Here is a 19,388-nt window from a genome sequence, read left to right on the forward strand (position 1 = left end):
ATCTACAGCAGATTCTTTTGACCAACATGCACAATTCATCAAATAAGCAGCTCATTGATAAAAATGGTGAAACAATTACTATTAATTACATAAAATTAAATATGTGGAGGAAAAGATGCATTTCATCTTCAGATAATGGCTATTTATTCTTGTTTATATCATCCTGTTTGTATCTTCTGACTTCTTTGTCAATACTCCTTGCATAAAGGTTTTGGTGTTGTTTTTTTTTTAAAGGTAACTTTCAACATTGTCCAATAGGACATGCATCTGATTTGTCTATTTTTAGGTCATCTCTGTGAAAAGGGATACCACGTTAAACTCCTTCTCCCTCAGTTTCTAAACTGAGGAAGATAGAAAAGGAAGGCTCATTCTCATGGAAAAGAAGGGGTAGGAGAGCACTTCATGTTAAAAGAGTAGGAAATCTCCAAAAATATTTTAGACACAGAGAGGAAATTTCATAGCAATACCAAGAAAGCTAAGAAGTAACTGAGGAAAACTGTCTGAAGACAAGCAACATGAGAGTGCTTGAAGGAGAGGAGTCAGAATAGCAAGCTTATTTAAAGAAAAGAATCAAATGAGGGAAGCTGGAATATACTGCAGAGACTGAAATGTCAAACTAAGAGAAAATTTTTACTTCAAAACTGGAGCTCAGAGGACTGCTGAAATCAGTGTTGAACAGGATCAAGTAAAAACCTCAGCAGACACTTCTGAGAAAGTCATAGCAGGACCACCATAAATGTCCTGTAGCAAGATTGCAGGCTAGTAAGCATGGCTGAAATAGCCCTGTGCTGAACAAAGCTTGAGAGTTGTAGTTCAAGAGAAAGAAAAAGAATTAACTGAGGTAAAACAAAAAAAAAAAAAGCCCTCTTTGCTAGTGAAGAAAGGGACAGTGCTCAGGAGTGACTAGCGATGAGGATTGGGTGGGGGGGGGCAAAGAGAGAGATTGCAAAAGACAGACAGGCAAAACAAGGTGATGGTACGGGGCACTATTTGAACACGTCACATTTCTTTCCCTACAACAACTGGGATTTGTACCACTGTCTACTTTAAGGATCGTTTTCACCGAATAAGCTGGTCAGTGCATGTTCACAGCCTGGCAGGATCACTCTTTTCCCTCATGTAAATTCTCTCCTGGGAGGTTTGTTACTTTGCCCGCTGCCTCATAGTTACATGCTCCAGCAAAGATCTCTAAGTCATCACTTACGAAGACTGTTTAGCTTTTTGGTTATTTGAGGCCAGCTATTGCGAAAAATGGAGCATTCTTGTGTAACAGAGAAAACTCCTCACATAGCGGAAACAAGGACTCGTTGCAGATGAGGCAAAAGAACAATCGACTCACTGTTGAAGAAAGGCATAAATAATTGAGAACGTCTGCAGAGGGACTAAGTTCTCATGAAAACTGGCTTTTAGCCACTGGTAAATTAAGTGTGAAGAGCACAGAAATAGGAACAAACAAACCTGAAATGATCAGGCAAAGGAACTGCCAAATACTAGTTCCATTCAGGCAGTCATTGTATTAGCTGTGGCTGTAGATAAAGAGTAACATAGACATTCTGGATGAGTTTGTAACTTCAGGCTACAGCCTTTTTTGACTGCATGATATGTGTGTGTTTGTGTGTGTGTGCGCGCACACATGCCCATTTGTAAAATAAGGCATACTCCAGTATGCAATACATGAGCATAGGACAGTTTGTAGTCTTCAGTTGCGGGAACCCCAAAAAGTTCTATTTGGAGGAACTTTTCCTATGGCATCCATATATCCAAGCTCATACGTCCTTTCACATGTTTGATGTTTGCAGTCCTCTAAGCTCATGCAAACCCTGCCATTCTTTAGAAGGCTGGACTTTTACCAGCCCCTAACATAAGGCAACATCTGCTGGGATCTTCATTGCCCTTTAGTTGCAACAAATTTGAGACTATCATTTCTCCTGGAGTCTAGACCCCTCTTTCTGACACTGTGAAGAAAAAAGGCCACACAGGCCTAGACCTGTTCTGCCTTTCTCAGAAAGATTCCTCCTTACAAGTATCAACAGCAAGTATCCAAAGCAAGAGGTTTTCCTCACCAACTGCCTATTCTAAGTGGGTGAACCTGTATCTGTTAAGCACTTTTCTTTCCCTTTGCAGCACAGAAGGTAACTCTGCTGCCTACATCAGCCTAATGAGAAGAGGGGGAGAGGGACCAAAAAAAAAAGCTCATCTCTGGGGTGACACATCCATCCCGTCTGTGAGCTGCTCGAACGGCTCCCCATCCCTGGCCCTTCTGGCAGGGTAAGACATTCATTCCGCTTTAGCAGTGCAAACTCAGGGCAGGAATTGCTCACAGGCTGTTCCCTGTATAGAAACCCTGGAGGACACATAGGTGCTGACAACTTACCTGTGCCACAAGTAGGAGTCTCTCATACTCCACGGAGTTACAGCCTACCACCAGTCTTGTTGCAAAGCCTTAACTCACAGCCTTGAACTTAAATTAAAAAAAAAAAAGTAGTTAAAGGGGCTATTTTCCCCACCACAGTAGCTCTAAACACAAGAGATTTCAGCTTACATTCATACAGCAGCCTGCACCATGCGTTCTTCCCTCTACCCCACCAGGATTAAAAGCCCTCAGCCAAGAATCAGAAACTTCTTCAACTGCTCCAGCTAAAATCCAGCAAGGCCGTGAGTAAGAGACCTCAGTCAGCCAGGGCCTCTTGCTACAGTGGAGGTGGGCCCTGTTATCCTTATTCCTTCTAGTATATGTACTACCTTCTCAGTCTTTTCGCTTACATTTTCTTAAAAGCTCCCGCCGTTGCATAGCAAACACTCACAATCATAGGGAACTTCACTCAAAATCAATCAATTCCTTTCAACCACACATCTCCTCCCTTCTTCCCCTTCCCCCTCAAGCTGGATGTAGCAGTATATATCCCGCTACACCTAAGCCAGGTTTCTGGCTAGAGAGCCCTCACACCGACTGGGCATGCCTTTTAACACTTTCCTGACTAGCTGCTGCCAAAATGTCCTACTACAGAGATTTAAGGTTAAGCAGCAAAGCAAAAGCCCTTACTGGTGTGATTGCAGAGGTTTTGGGTGGCATTTATGGAAGGCTTCAAGCTGGACATTCTCATTAAGATTTGCCTTTAATATAACAGGTGAAGAACAAATATCAGGAAACAGATGGGCTTTGTGTGTCTCCCCCCTCCAAGTGGCACTCCCAACCATCACTCACTGCAAAGAGCCAGGCTGTACCAGAAAATGCTTCCGGTGAGGCCTCCCTCACAAAGCCCATTTCAGATTACTTTGTAAGATTTGAAAAACATCCAGCAGCTTCATTAACTAGCATTTAAAAAGTCAATCACTCTAAACAATGCTTGATTTGCTTAAACTGCTCTGTTACAAAATAATTAGGTAACAACTGCTGCTCCTCTAACAGATACATTCAAAGAAACAGGAAGCAACCTTTGTTCCTTCTAAAATGGCCAGTTGTCCATAAAACAATAGATGGTCTCTGCTATTTCAGCCCCATGCAGTTTTTGGCAAACAAATCACAAATAAGCTGTACCTCTGTAGCTGCTGAGCTTCCATTTTCACAAGGGCGGCTAGAGCTGGGAAAGGTGATCAGGCACTGGTAGAGCTATGTTACTGAAAGGCCGGTGCTGTGTGATGATGGGGCTGAGCTCTGAGCATGACTGCACAATGTCCAGTGGTATCTCTGTGTGTCGAGCTGTACTTTCTCTTAGTCTCCTTTCTCTTGTTTTTTTGTGTACGTGTCAGTTTGGGTCCTGTTGCACACTATGTATACATGAGGCTGATTGTTTCTCTTTTCTTTCCATCTGGCCGTGTTTCCTTGTCTTTCTGCTGCAGTTTTTCTGACCACAATAATGTGTTTTTTTGGTGAGGAGTCTGTCTACCACTTTGCAAGGAGTAATACTCGTTACTTGCTAGGGAGAGCCCACCACCCCAGGGTGTCATCCTGCTTATATTCATATCTCTGGTATAATTATGGGAATTATCAGCACCACTCTGTGGAGCATGTATGGGAAAATAACGCCTTTTCTTTTTGCTCACCTTCAGCTTACGCTGTGCCGAAAGACTTACTTGCCCTCGGAAGGCACAATGCAGGAGATTTAACCTTTTTCCTCGCAGCAGCCGTGAGCATGACTCTTCCTCTCCAGGGAGATCCAGCCCACTCCATCTGGTCAGGCAGCAACTTGCAGCAAAATTGTGTTACTAGTTAACCTGTGCACCCATCAAATGTATGATTTCAAATTTTGCAAGGTTGATCAGCCTCCTGTTGACACATAGACATCTGTTTCACACTTTGTTGTGCATCTGTGTCGGCAGGTAACTGGTCAGCATCAAACCATTCGGTAGAAATGCTAATTTCTGAAGTGTTACAAACATGATTATGAACATTTTATAGAAGAGAACACTTTAATTCACTCAGTAAGTTTAGTCACCTTTACCGTCAGTACATGAGTAATACTGCCAAAAAGGATGGCCAAATCAATCTGCCTGGGCCAAAGACTTTCTCCTACATGTCTTCCACACCTAGCCTACTGCCAAGAGTGATTTAGGTCATAGTTACACTAGGAAGTAATTGCACCAGTTTATACTGGTGTGCTTAATAATTTTTTTTTTCTAACTTGCTATTGCAGCCTTCAGCTGAGTGATAAATTGAGCCAGCTGTAGTGATTTAATTGAAATCGCTATACTGCTGATGTAACCGTTTTGGGTCGGAATATGGAATCTTCTGCTCAGGAGAGATCAAACTTCAGTCTTATAAATGTCACTGACTGGCAAGCAAGCTTTGCCTCAATGTGAGCGTTAAATGTCTCATACTTACAGACCAGATATACCATCGTCAGTTTTGTCCTTTGTAAGAAGAAGCTGAAAAACGAGGAGAGAAGACAGGAAAAAATATCCAATAGCAGCACATGTTCAGTGCATCCACCACAGACAAAGTGCCCACCTGTGGCAGCAAGGGTCTGGGGGAAGCCCAGTGTCAGCTGCGGTTACAGGAGATGAATGCTCAGAGAATGAAATTTGCCTTAGGGATTCGTAAGCACCTTGCGAGTATATTGAAATAAACGTACAGAACCTGCTTGCCGTGGCAGAGGGTTGCGTTCCTGTGTTCAGAGGCCAGCAGCGGGAGTGATGCGCCTGCTCTACCCTCCTCCCTCCTGCCTGTTATTCTTTTCTTTCATCAATTCTTTCAGCAATTCTAACCTGTTTCTGCAGGTCTTTCCTCCCACTCTTCAGGCCATGTTTTCAAGCTCCTCCTTTCACTAGTAGTGAGAACACTGAGGAATGCTCTCCTAAGAGCAATTTTAAGCCTCTTGGGCTTGATTCGGGTTTGACATGTTTGATTCACTGCTTCCTTATGGCATTTCCTTGGCATGGGAGGATTAAGCAGGCACACGGACTTTAGCTGCTTTCCTCATAGCCCCAAGAGGAAGGTGTGCGTTTGGCAATGAGGCACAGCTGACATGCTATTACATATTCTGCTCTAGGTATCTATGGCAGACCAAATTGTTCCCTGGGGCTATAGAGAGCTGGAGAGAAACTGAGGCATTCTGCTGCACTTCTGTGCTCCAAAAGAGGCGCTGGCTGGTCCCGCTATTAGAAAGACGAAAGGAAAGTCTTAAATCAGCTTTTTTTTTCCTTCTCTGGTCCAGGCCATACTATGGTAGGCACAAGTAGGTAGGACCATTTGCTGCTACAGTATCTCAGCTAGCGAAAGTGGAGAGAACTTGCATTCCTCCTGCGGGGCTGGGGCTGCAGGTAGGACAGGCATCTGCAGTGCTTTGAGAGTCAGGTGAAAAACGGGGAGACTGGGAACATGGTTAACCAAATAACTTTGTAGAAAAGCAAAGAGATGCTAGAGCAGGTCCAATTATTTCTAGTTCCAAAAGAAAAATCTACAGGTGTTAAAAAATCCTGTTTCCAGGGACCTTACTCTATATTTAGCAAGAACTGAGAAATAACTCTCAAGGAAAGAAGAAAGGGAGTCAGCTGTGAAATGAGGGGCTCACAGAACAGCCCTGCTGTTTAAACAAAATGAGGTGAGCAGCTCCTCAGACGTCAACTGGGAGATCTGAGTTGCTGCAGTTGCAGCAACTTCACATGTGTAATGGGTGAATATTTAATTTTTCAAAGTCTGTCAGCTATGCCAATCCCAAATGTTCTCTGCAGTCAGACTAAGCTGTAAATGACCCTCAGTACTGAAAGCCAACACTGCGATGACTGAAACTTGTACAACAAAATTTATATAATTCTCCTCAGTTGACAAAGATTTTAAAGTGCCACCAAACAACATATAGGAAAAAATTACTCTCTTCTGTCTAGGAAAAAACTCCAAGGAAATTCAGTAGAGGCTTGTGCTTATATTTCCCAGTTCTTACACAATATTCTAGAAATATATTTTAATTACATAAAGAATCAGTGTTTAGAAGAACAGCTTGGTCCATTTCAGCTTCAGTATTACATTACCTAAGTATAGCCGATGTATCTAACACACCCAAGTAAATATTTTGCAGAGATGAAATTTTATCTCTACAATGTGAAGGTGAAACAGATAAACTGATTGACATCATGTGAAATAGTTAAATGCATCAAATACACTGCAGATCTGTTGATTTTTACATCCTGTTTTTCAGGCTCTTGCTAATGCCAAAAAGATCTGAATTATTTGTAATTTTTTAAAAAAGGAAAGAGCTAATTACCGAATATACAAAGTAGCACAGAGTAGCTGGCTGAATACTATTAATAATGATCTGTCGCAAAAGTTTAATACACATAGGAAATTTACACTAAGGACTTCAAGGGCTGCAGTATATTCGCAAATGACTTGTAATACCCCAGGGTAATCATATTTTTAAAGAGAAGGCAATGCATTTCAGTAACCACTATTTCAGTTTCGTTTTTAGGCACTCAAAAAGTAGAAATCGAATCAGCGTTCTTCCAGCTACTCACAAAATAAGGCAGATATTCCCTTGCTTACAGCGTGCAGGTACACACTGAGGTTAGCTTTAGTTTTGTGACAACTCTTCTATAAACAGTGTCACCAAATGGTCCACAGAGTCCTCTGAGGCAAGGTCTGGTTTAAAGAGCGGTGATTCTCCCGCTGCTAGGTAGTCCGTCAGCACAAACCCCAGGGCTAGCTGAATCCTGTCCTTTGTGCTCAAGCTATGGCTGTGGCACATATTAAATAGCTCAAGTGGCCTTCGTTATGGCCAATTCTACAAAAATACCTTTGATCTGGACAGAATTATTAGAGTAGAAATTGTTTAACCTGAAATTAATGGTATACCAAGCAAAACAATGAGCCAGATATGATAAACAATGGTTACATTTCAAAATAGTGTATTTTGAGTAGTGTTAAAAAAAAAAAAAAACATACTGTGAACAGGATTGCTCATGTATGGGAGACACGAACAGGAACAATGTCCATAAATGACAGGCTTTTACTTCATGATTTTTACCCGCAAACTGAAAGATACAAATGAACAGACTGAAATGGATTCCACTGCATCTGGAGTAATCCCATTCATTTAAAATAAACGAGATGGAAAAAAAAAGGCTGGTCCTTTTATTACTCCTTAGCTTCAGACTCAATCAAACTGAGCACTGCAACGAAGTGTCAAAGGCAACTGTACGCACCTGCTGTCCTGGGTCAACAGAGAGCAAAATGGTTCCCTTTTGCCACTTGCAGCTGCTGTCTCTAATTCTTTGCGATCTGTCAATTTGTCATTCCTTGTTCCCTGTCCCTTCGCATCTCTGTAACACCTGCGGTGTGTAGGGAGCAGGAGTGGAACAGGGCTGGCTTAAGGACCTCTCCCTCTTTCTCACTCTTGCATGTGCATGTATCAGACGAGCTTCTCGTTTGTCCCATAGAATATTTTCTTCTTGCTTTATACTGCTTCTGATAGGTACTGCTTTAAGTTGGGAGTTTGTACGAGACTGATATCAAGCTCTGGTTGATCTATGTACAAGTTCTTGTGATCCACTGAGTTTATTTTTATAGAGCTGGTAAAAGCAAGCAAGCAAACCATTGATTCCTTACAGTGGTCAAGGTGCAAAAGTAATCGCTTGATCTGGTATTAGAAGTCTAAGGGAGGTTTGTTTTTGCCTTAACAATAACACTTAACAGTTTCCAACTTATACAAAACTTACAGTTTTGCTCATCGGGTTCTCCGAATGGTTTTTCTAGGCCAGCGCTTTGTATTGTCCTAGCTTTTATCACCAGACACAGAGGGATAGTACTAAAGTCCAATTTTGTTTTATTGTACACAATTCAAGGCAACAAATGTGTGCACAAATAAAAGAGTATCAAACTCCCACCTCTGCAATAACACTAACAGAAGATACATTCACCAGCCTTACCATACAGAGGCCCTTCAGAGCTATAAATATTTTGTCAGTACAAAAAGCAACCCCTGCCCACTTTTAGGAAGAACTGGCAATGTTATCAGAAAGAAATGGAATAATACCCTCTTAGGCTCCCTCTTAGGCTTTGTACAGGCCAGGATTTTCAGCTGTGTAAGTCACCTCATGTCCCACTCTGCTCTTGAATCTGTAGCAAACAAGGCTCAGGTAGGCAGGAGGCAGGTTTTGTTTGTTAACTATGTTGTGGTAAATCCCTTCCGTGCCACCGCCTCCGCATGTGCTCTCCCTGCAGGGAGTTCAACGTCTAAAAATATCATTTGCAGGCAGTGTGATACAGCCTGAAGCTGAGGGCACTCAGGCTTAGCCACACAGAACCGATCTAATGTGGACCTTCTTCCCCCAAATTATAACCATATCAGTGAGAATCAGATGGAAGCCTGGAATAAGCAAAATCAAAATGCAGACCTTACACTCTTGTATTGATTTTGGAAATCAAAATCCATAGAAATCATCCGGTGCTCTAGATCAATAATAGCAATTAATAAAATAATAAGTTTACTTCAGCAGTCTGGAGCTCATCAGTAGACCAGCTCTCAGCAACTTCTGCTTTGGAGCATATTTGCTTTATTTGTTGAATGCTCCTGAGTCATGATTCTACAGAATTGAAATTTCCTTTTCAGTAGGTTGCTCTCAGATTTCAAAATTTCTCTCCTAGAGAAATAACAAGCAGGATTTTCACAGCTGATGACCCACAGTAGAGGGTCCTAAACAGAGGGCTCATGAACCCTATTTTGGAGCTCAGAAACTTACTTAAATAGTGAAACCAAAAAGCCTGTCCAGCCAGTCTCTGACATATGCAGCAGCTGAAATGTGCCTTTGACAGGAAGAGAAAAGCAGCTTTATGACTACTTCTCTGTGGATTTGTGTTTCAGCAATGATAATGATTTGTCATCAGTCTCCTTAAATGAAATAGTACTGTAGGCAACATTCCTAAAACCATTACAGGGGAGGCTGTCCTAATCAGTTGAGAGAAGGCTCAGTTCTACCCTCAGTCGCTACGTAACACTTCAGCATTTGATAACGCTATAGGTGTTCATGACAAAAAGGTCTAAGTATGTCAGGAAGATTATAGGAAGAGGTAATGTGCTTTACTAGAGTAACTGACATCATTAGGTACTCAAGGTATTCAAAGATGTTCACTGATAAGCTGTACAAAGAGAAAATAAACTGTAGGCTGGTCCTCCTCCTTTTCTCAGCTCCCAATTGGCATGCTAAGACAAGAGCCATCCTTGCATGCCCAAACGGCCATTGAAATTGATTGTAGGAAGCGTGTTGCTTTTGGTTTGTTTTTTTTTCCCCTCCTTCTCAACGGATGATGACTCCGAGGAGGATTTGAGAGAGGGCATAAATAAAAAGGAAACAGAAGATTTATTTTCCTACTGCCATCACTGAGTCATCAAATAAGCCTCCACAAAGAGATCTTTTTCCACAAAGGGATGACAAGAATGACATTATTAAAGTAGTATTTGGCATAACCCACACTTTTCTCTAGCCTCACTGGATTTTTTAATTTAAAAACTTACTGCCAAAATGGTCAAACAAAACTTTCACTGTTTAATTTTGTCTATGTGAAACAAAACTCTGTATAAAATAAGCTCCTTTCCAGCAGATTGTAGGCAGTTCCATTTCCAGTGTGATCGTTTCTTTAGAAGAAAACACCTGAAATTAATGAACTGTGTTGCTGGGGAGAAAACAACTTAAGCCAGCAGTGTGTCCTTGTGGAAAAGGCAGCCAACCCCATCCTGGGCTGTATTAACACAAATGTAGACAGCAAGTCCAAGGCAGCGATCCTTCCTCCCTATTCAGCACTTGCAAGTCCACATCCGGAGAAGGGTGTCCAGTTTGGGGCTCCCCAGTACAAGACAGACTTGGACATACTAGAGCAAGTCCAGCCAACCCCAAGGGGTTTGGAGGCTGGAGGACTTGATGCTCAAGGAGAGGCTGAGGAGCTTGCTTTGTTTGACCTGGAGAAGAGAATGCTTAGAGGAGATCTTCTCGCTGTCTACAGCTGCGCCCTCAGCGAGTGTAGACAAGACGAAAACAGACTTTTCTCAGAGGTGCACAGTGGAAGGGCAAGAGGCAGCGGGCACAAGTTGCAAAACAGGAAATTCCTACATGATATAATGAAAAACTTTTTATTACAAAGGTGGACAAATCCTGGGACCAGGTTGCCCAGAGATGCTGTGGGTTCTCCATCCTTGGAGGTATTTAAAGCCCAGCTGGACACAGCTCTGAGCAACCTGATCTAACCAGATCAGCTTTGAGCGGGCAGCTGAACTACAGACACTCCCAGGTCCCTTCTAACCTGTGTGATTCTGTGATTCTATATCCCTGTCAGTGCCGTCTGCTAATGCTGCTATTAGTGTGAATCACAAAAAAAAAAAAAACCTTTCTTGATATCTCCTGTTGATGCACCTTTTTATACATTAGCATAACTTCATTTTTTTCAAACTTTCTTTTTGTTCTAAAGAAGAATGACTGAGTCTTTCCTAGGGTTTTGTTTTTGTTTTTACATTGTGATGGCCATCTGAATGTAAAACTGTCATGGAGAGACTGCATAGCGATTTTTTTGCTCTACTAGAGGTACATGGCTAGTAATGGCTAGTGCTGCAGTCCAAAGGGACAGGGGATGCTTCTGAGGTTTACTCATTTAAGTATAAGCTCTGTATTTTGGGCAAGAGTACCAGAGTAACCAAGTACCAAGGCACTACTATCCAGGATTCATCCAATGCCGAGCCAAAACATGCTTTTTACTGCTGCAACTACTACCAGAAATATTTGAGCTTGTTACTCTGGAGCTTAGCTGTGTTGTCCTACATAAACTGCAAACAGAGTAGACATACTGTATATGTCTATGTAGTGCAGGCACACATACAGACTCCACAGTGAGGGGTACAAGGTTGACTCGAAGGAGATGTACTGCAGCTATTGTTTTTGTTTACATTGGGATTTTATGCTGTTAGCTATCTTAGAGAAACTTGCCTCTATTTGTTATGCCATAGCACTGACTGCTTGAGGTAGTACTATCATGTGTTTAGTTGTATGTAATTAACCTCATCTTGCTTTACCTAAATGCACTGTATTCTTTTGCATTTGTACAGTCAGAGGAAATTAAGTCTTTTGATAAAAGCAAGTTAGAACAGACCACAAAGCATTTCAAAGCAGGTAAGCTACTTTCAGCCAGCTGCAGCTACTCTAAAATCAAGGAAGCACCTATGTACCCTAGATGCAAAATAAGTTTTTAAAATGTGTTAAGTGGCATGTGTGCATAATTGTTTTCTAAACACACTGCATTGTCCTAGTCTTGATACACTATTCTATAATACTATTTCGATGGCATCCATTTGCTTTAGGCAAGAACTTTCTCAGTCTATGGCTTAATCTCCATGATATATGTAGGAAATTGCAATGTGGTTTATTATTTCTGCATCTGCTGCTGTGTAACCAACTATACATGTGCCAACAAGTATTTACTGTCAGTCAAATTCCACATATCTACTCGTTTTAGTCACTTCAAAACTTTCATTGTTATTATTGCACTCTTCCACTTTCATAACTGCCATTTTCTATATGGGCAAGAGAGGAGGTCTGGAAAAGCTGGAAACATTGCATCATGTGGTAACTTTACACCATATCATGATAATTGCTAGCAGGATATGTGTTGCCAACACATCGCAGTACTTCGCGGGGAAGAAGCTGCGTTTTTGAACGCAACCATGTAACAATGTCTTTTGAAGAACGATGGAAGTGACTGGTTCATGTCTGCACTAGGAACTGCAACGACTGAAAATAATATCCTTGACCAGGTAGCCCATAACCTAAATCACAGGGATATGGAGAACAGAAATAAAAAAATCATAATGAAACAGTTTTTAAGCTCTGATTGCTGCAATACTTTGACTGCGTATTTCGTTACCTTGGCCACTGCAACACCTCTTCTTGCATGACTGTGCTTGACGATGACCCTTTCTGAGGGCAGTGAAGCTTTGGCAATAAGCAGACAGAGGGAACAGAGCTGGGATTCCCAAACAAACAAAAGAACTGCAGTATAGAAACTAAGGCACAAAGATCTGAAACGACAATTTAGGAGGAGAAAAAGGTGATCAATCATTTTTCAGGGAAGCAGCAATACGTAACACAAAGTCTCCCGACACTGAGAAATACAGGTGGTAAAACAGAGGACACATCATTTTGCACAGCTTGCATATACACAGTAATGTTTTTGTGGCTACTCTTTGCTGGTTATCAAACTCTTCATTTTTCTGTTCATCATGAAAGACAAAATACAGAAACTATCACTCAGAGAGGTTTTCTGAAAAACTGATTAGATTTTACACAGGTGAATTTTTTTTTTAATCTATCAAAATTGATTAGAGGCCTTTGACAAAGCTGTTCCAAAAACCAGAAATCAAGCTTCTTTGGGAAACAGGATAATTTTCAGGTCTTCGCCAAAAACTGACCAAAGTTTAAACAAATCAAATGCAAATAAAAAACCTAAGCAAACAAAAATCTCAACCAACACTAATGCCTAGCCAGAAACAAAATGACAGAATAATTGTGCTATCAATGGTAATTCCAATGCCTGCTCTGTCAGACTGGCCCCTTAACTAGCAGCCAAGTATCACAAAGAAAGCTATATCCTGCCATGTCAGAAAGCCTATGAAAGTATGTTATCATGACGATGATGTTATGGTATTTGTAGAAGCTACTGAGGCTTACCATCTAAGGATGTTACTTCCTAAAAATTAGCTGATAAAAAATACTGATTGCACATGTGTTAAACGTCAGTGCCACCCTAGCAATACTTTGATGCAACTGCACGTATTTAGAAGCTTGGAGCCTGATTCATAGTTACACTGCTGTAAATCTGAAGTAGCCCAGCTGAAGGCAATTGCATTAAGCCAAGGCAGTGGCGAATCAGCTCCTATGAATGCGACCCGCCGACTACAGAAGCTTCATAAATTTACTTCTTTTTCTGTGGCAAGGATACTGTGGCTAGTATCGCAAGGTTAAAGCTCTTTAAATTTGCTTTGATTTACACTGGAGTCTGAAGTGATCACCAGAATCAGCTATAGAATTACAAAGATTTGGCCTTTGCCATTATATGTGACTCTTTCTCCTGTCTTGGGCTGGGGGCTGGTAAACATGCTCTGCACTAAGTAATTCCCAGAAGTTCGCCATGGTTTCAGTGTTTGTAAAGCAGTTCTCCGCTTAGATGATAACATCTAATTTTCAGTATCACGTTTTATGTATTTAAACCCCTTGACACCAATTCTAAGAAGCAAAGCAAGAAGTTAAACCAATGCAGATGATAAGGGAGACTCTTAACAGTCTTACTGAAAATCACATCCATAAAAATGGATATATATTCTAGTTCAGGCACAGGTTATTATGGAATAGTTAAAACAACTTTAAGTTCCTCCTCTAATCAAAAATCAGGAAACTGTAAAGGTAAATTTTTTTCCTATAAATCAAGCAGAGCTTCTCCTTTTCTGCAATTATTAAAGACTGTAGTGATAGCACAAGGGTGGCCCACGTTACAAGAGCTGAGCAGATGCTACCAGGGCATCAACACTGCACCAAATCCCCCTGCTCCTTTGGCAGTTCTTGCGCTAGCCTAAAGCATAGGTTGGGGCAGTGCTTCTCCCAGTAAAAACAGAGTTCACATAAAACAGAAGGAAGCCTGATCAGGATTGTTCTGTTTTACAGTTATACCAGAAGCAAAGGACGCATTACTACTACTCTCTCGTCTAAGTCACAGTGACTTCGGCAGAGGACAGGAACCTACACTTCACAGATCCTGCCTTAGCACTGATAGTAAGTCTTCTTTACCTCTGCCTTGAGAAGTCCTTAACCTTTCACTCCCTGCTCCTCCTTCTAGATAATGAATGCAGATCCCTGGGGGCATGATGGAGATTGATTAGTGGGTGAAAAGGGGGAAAATGCTATAAAGTGTCAGCTGCTTTTACGGTGACACTCACACAAGGAGAGCAGGAGCCACTGCAGCCTCACATATCAATGCTGCAGAAAGGATACCAAATCTATTTATTAAAAAAACCAGAAATGTTGCTGCAAAAATCAGTTCTGAAGTACTGTAGCACTCCAGAAGCACAGAGAATAGGATATAAAATGTGGAAAACTACTGGCTTTATTTTCATGCTAACTACATCAGCATCAATAGATGCTTGCTCTAATTTACAGACTCAGCGTATTTCAAAAAAGCCAGGTGACCAAAATGAGATTTTGGGCTGGCATACTGGTCATGGCCACAGACCCAGTCACGCTGCAGATGAATGGGTTTTGCCTTCTTGCCTGCAGCCCTGGACAGTCTGCGGACTGCTTCTCGGTGGTCACTGACACGAGCGAGTTTTTTGATCTTTGCACCAAACTAATTGAGTGAAAGTCCTACCAAATAGTCTATGGATCAAAATAGATATTGTACCTCCTAAGTTAGACCTCTTGAAGGTGCCCGGTGAAACCACAGCTCTTATGTGTGCCTCTGGCACCTCTGCATAGATCTCCAGCTTGCTAAAGCCCTGTGTACCAATCCCATCAGGCCCATGGGTCCAGCTCTACCTGGTACCTACAAGCCTTCTCCTGGGGACATGTGAAGCAAAAGGTGACTAAAATGACTCGCTGACAGCTTCTTCAAAATCAAGCATTATGCATTTGCTCAGGCTACATAGCAGGCAAAACAAAGGGTAGAAATAAGACAAGTTCATATTCATATTTCCTCTTATTTACGCTAGAATACCTTCTTGCAAACTTGAACTTCAAGTCCATTCAGTTCTGTAAACACCACCTCTGGTGAGGGAGAGGAAGCTTGCCCTGCTGCAGACCACATCAGTCAGTTGCCTGGGTTTCCTTTTGTCTCTCTTTCTGTTAACACAGCTGTACTCATGGATCCCGGTTAGACTTAGCTTTGAAAACGCGAGCTCTGGACCTGTGTGGCAATAGCAGACACGTATCAGTGCAGGTCTAATACGGGAGTACGTATCCAGCAGCAGCCACCACACGGCTCTTGCAGATTGCACAGAGCTATGCATTTCTGTGGCTGTAGCATTCCTGATACCTGAGCTAGTTTAAAAAAAAAAAAAACCTCACATCCACACGAGATACACCCAAACCCAATTGCAGTGGAGAAGCAGCATTGGGGCTGTTCTCACACACATACACCCCGCACATTGCTGAGAGCAGACTGGCGTTTCAGCTCCTCTTTCTAGGCCAGCAGTTTAATTCTACAGTTGTGACTGACACGTACAAGTCTTGAGAGCGTGGTTGGAGTGAAAAGATTTACTCCTGGGTATCTACCAATAAATAAAGAGTCTTCTCTCTGTCATTATTTGGCTTTCTCTCCCCGCAGTAGCCTCTTGACTTAAACTCCTTGCACTTAGACTGTTTGTCAAACAAACTAACATAAATGCGGTATTTTTTAAAAAAAGAACACACGATTCCTTCTTTCTCTGCAGTATGTAAAAGTGTATTTGCTTAAGCTATGTGCGGGAATATTTGATTTTAGAAGAATTTTTAAAGATTGCGTAGGATTTTCTTCAGAGACCAATGTAATGAATAAAAGCCTATACCAGCGTGATGCAGAGCTGCAGAGCTGCCTGAGCACAGCTGCATTAGCGCACAGATCCTCTCTTTCCAGCCTCATTAATATTTCAGGTCATTCTACAGTGAACACCTACTCTTATGAGGCATTGCTACATGCCAGGGGCTGCTTCGTGGGCAGGAATAGCGCTCTTTCCAGTCAAAGCCTGGCCTGCTTTCTGTGGACAAAGGGGGAGTAGGCTATCACAAAGCTGAACTGCCAGCACGTCTTTAGAAAACTTTTATTAGACTTTAAAGCAAATTTCTTTGCTATGGCAGGGGAATTGGTGTGAATTCCCTGTCTTTGCTATGGAGAGTAATTTTGCGATAGCCAAAGACAGGATGAGTTAATGTGACTGCCCAACAGCATTAAATTCCCCTTAATAGATTGACTTAGCCCAGTGGTTTACAAAAATGTCTCCTTGGACTGCTTCTGGACATAGCAAAGATGCTGGCCAGCAAAGTCTCCAGAACAGTTCTCAGTTATCATCTTCCCAACCCTGCACAAAAAAACCGTATCACCTCACACGAACACTGTGCTATATTCATTTGGTCAGGGACACCATCTCCCTCTTTAGCTGTGATTAGAGGGAAAAGCGTTTTTCTTTTAAAAGGAAAACAAATTTGTGGTGTCTTCAATCCCTTTTCCTAGCAGATCACCAGAACCTGACAAAGGACTGAGATCATAGGCCAGAGGGAGAAACACGTTGCTGCTGCTTCATAAATATTGAGCACGCATTACTTGAGGCAGCACTGACTCAACAACAGGAACATTTCTTGTATTCAGCACTGCTGCTACCTTTGGGAAACAATCCAAAAGTTTAGGTTTGCTTTAATGTAGGTGCCCTGGTGCTGTTGTGTAAGTAGCTAAAGCCAGTATGTCCCGACTTCTGGTGAACTTAGTTGTGTCACCGTCCCCTTCTGCCCGTTCCATCTCTGAAAACTGCCGTCCCTGCAACAGAGAGAAGCAAAGCTGCGTGCGTACGTCAGCCGCTCCCGATCGTAGCCTGGCTTCTTTCTTTGAACTCGTAGGGAAGCTGAGTTTGCTCTAGTTGCCATCCCGTGACGTGCACTAGTCGATATGCAGAGCCGCCCCTCGTTCCACTGCCCCTGCTACAAATAGCTGCAACCTTTAAGCAACAGCCAGGACAGGCAGCAAAGGGGAAATCAATAGCTCTGTGTGCCATGGCCAGAGTGAGAGCCTCAGCCTGGATGAGTCAGCTCCGCTCCAGCTGTACCAGCTACGGCCCTGGCTTTGCTCCTCCATTTAGAGGCTGCAAGCCAAAACACAAACAGAAAACTTTCCAGCTGCCTGTTGTTAGTTTAGTAAGTGTAAAGACAGATAAATCTAAAGCCGTCTCTTAAAATAGGCAAGGCGCTCCTTCCCTTCCCCATGCCATGAAATGTTTAACAAGCTGGAGCACGCTAGGACACTTTTCAAGATTTTTGGGTGCTCAGGACTCTGTCCTCTCCACACCTGGCAATACATCAAATGTTGTTACCACTGTGGTATTTCAGTACCACTAAAAACCGCTTACAAACATCCATTTGGACTCCTAGTTGTTCTACCGCATTTTATGCAATCTTTTAAATCTTTATCAATCATGCAGATCGGTTTTTGTTTACATTGACTTGTAGGAATGGTTTTGCATTGTACAAATTCATTCAAGGATATTTATGTGTAAAAGGGTGGGTGGTTATTCATTGATTCTTAGCCCTGATGTTTCAATCACCCGATTGAGAAACAAAAACAATGAAATATGACTTACACACCAGACAAACAGGCCAAGTGAATGCTTGAGATGCACAGTTTAAAATACACGTAGACTGAAATTTGCTTGCTTAAGCTGTTTTAAGAACAATGCAATAACCTATCCATTAGTAGAAATCAGTTTTGGTACAAAAAGGCAAAGATAGGCCAAAATCATTACATATTTTATTCACAATCAAGATTACAGCCAGCAGCTTGTTACTAATAAGCAGCTTACTCACTGTTTAATGCTGAGAAAGAGCATCTCGTTGAATGCACGGGAGAACATGAAGGAGTTTTTTTTCTCCTGAAGTTTTCTAGTGCTCTAAACCTTATCGTATAATATGGCAAACTTCCTTACCTGTCTTCAGAGCATGGAAGTAGAGTGAAAAAGAGAGTTTTGTGGGACTTGAAAAGTTTATTTACCATATACAGATCATAAAAGCACATTCTTACCTTATTTATAAGAGACCTTTCTCCACAGACTCTGGTTTAATGATAAAAAGGCTACCCCAGAAAAAGCTTTCTCTAGTATCTGCAAATCAGCTATTGAGATATCACAAATGCTATGTATCATTCCAATGCGTTTGAAGCAAAGTTCTGCTAATGCAAGTTGTGTCTTTTTCCCCCAGGAGGGGATTCACTAATCTACTGTCAAAAATTTAACTTGTTTTTGTATTTAATTTTAAAAAGATCAAATCAGTGGTGTGTTTATTTATATGTTGCAACTCGTACAATATCTGAAAAAAACAAAAACAAAGAGAGAGAGAGAGAGAGAGAGAGAAACATTCTAGGGTTTTTCTTTCTTTATCAGGGTGCTAAATAAGCCTCCATAATTCTCAGTCTCTAAGCAAGAGCATAATCAAACTGGCCTTTCTCCAGTCCATCAAGTCCATCAGCCCAAGTTGAGGTTGGCATACTCCGGTAAGGGTCGAGGAGAATTCGGAAGCAGCGAACAATGAGGACTCCCAGGAAAACAAATAATAAAATCACAAAGACAAAGGTGGTTTTCTGTTCCAGAGTCATGCTAGAATCTGGTGGCATGCTCCCAGGTGGCACCAAGGTGGCAGCGAATACCTCCCCCTCCATCATCCAGGAAAGCTGAAAGGAATAATCCCACAATCTCCTCCTTTTCATCATCAGTTTGCTGCGGTCAGAGATGAGGCCATTTAGATGCACTCGGTTACCTGTAGGGCAAGGGGGAAGCAACGTTAACTGTGAATGGCCCTTTCCCTTGATTATTTCTGTACAACTTCCTCTTAACAGAGGAAAATGAGATGGGAAAGAGCTTGACAATAGTTCTGCTTGCCTCTATGTCACATACTAGAGATCTGTTAGTAATCCTGCATGCTTCTGCTGGCAATACCATGCCAGTAGAGACCAACTACTGGTATTAAATGTAACTAGATCCTGAGCAGGGGGCTACTGTATCATTTGGGTTGGGGCAGAACATTTCTTTTCTGCAAAGAAAAAAATGAAGATTTTAATCACCCTGTTCCAACTATCAACTATAGAAATGGCAGGTGTAAAGGTGTGCCTTTCAGCATGGCAGAAGAACCGCAGCCGAGATACTGATTTGAGTAGCAGGGTGAAAAAAAGGAAGGTAGTTACAGTTTTATCC

At 41.9% G+C, this 19,388-nt stretch overlaps 1 protein-coding gene across 2 annotated transcripts in view; it reads right to left on the reverse strand.

Annotated features, from left to right (window-relative positions):
• Positions 1-17,940: 17,940 nt before the first annotated feature.
• Positions 17,941-19,388, reverse strand: part of LOC104150269 (cortexin-3) — a 43,588-nt gene continuing 42,140 nt past the window's right edge. For both annotated transcript variants that reach the window (XM_009684413.2, XM_009684412.2), the window contains one exon: positions 17,941-18,954. In XM_009684413.2, the coding sequence (XP_009682708.1) occupies positions 18,614-18,954 (341 nt within the window). In that variant the 3' untranslated portion in view covers positions 17,941-18,613. The remainder of the gene's footprint in view (positions 18,955-19,388) is intronic.

The sequence above is a fragment of the Struthio camelus genome, chromosome Z, assembly GCF_040807025.1.
Source record: "Struthio camelus isolate bStrCam1 chromosome Z, bStrCam1.hap1, whole genome shotgun sequence".
NCBI lineage: Eukaryota > Metazoa > Chordata > Aves > Struthioniformes > Struthionidae > Struthio > Struthio camelus.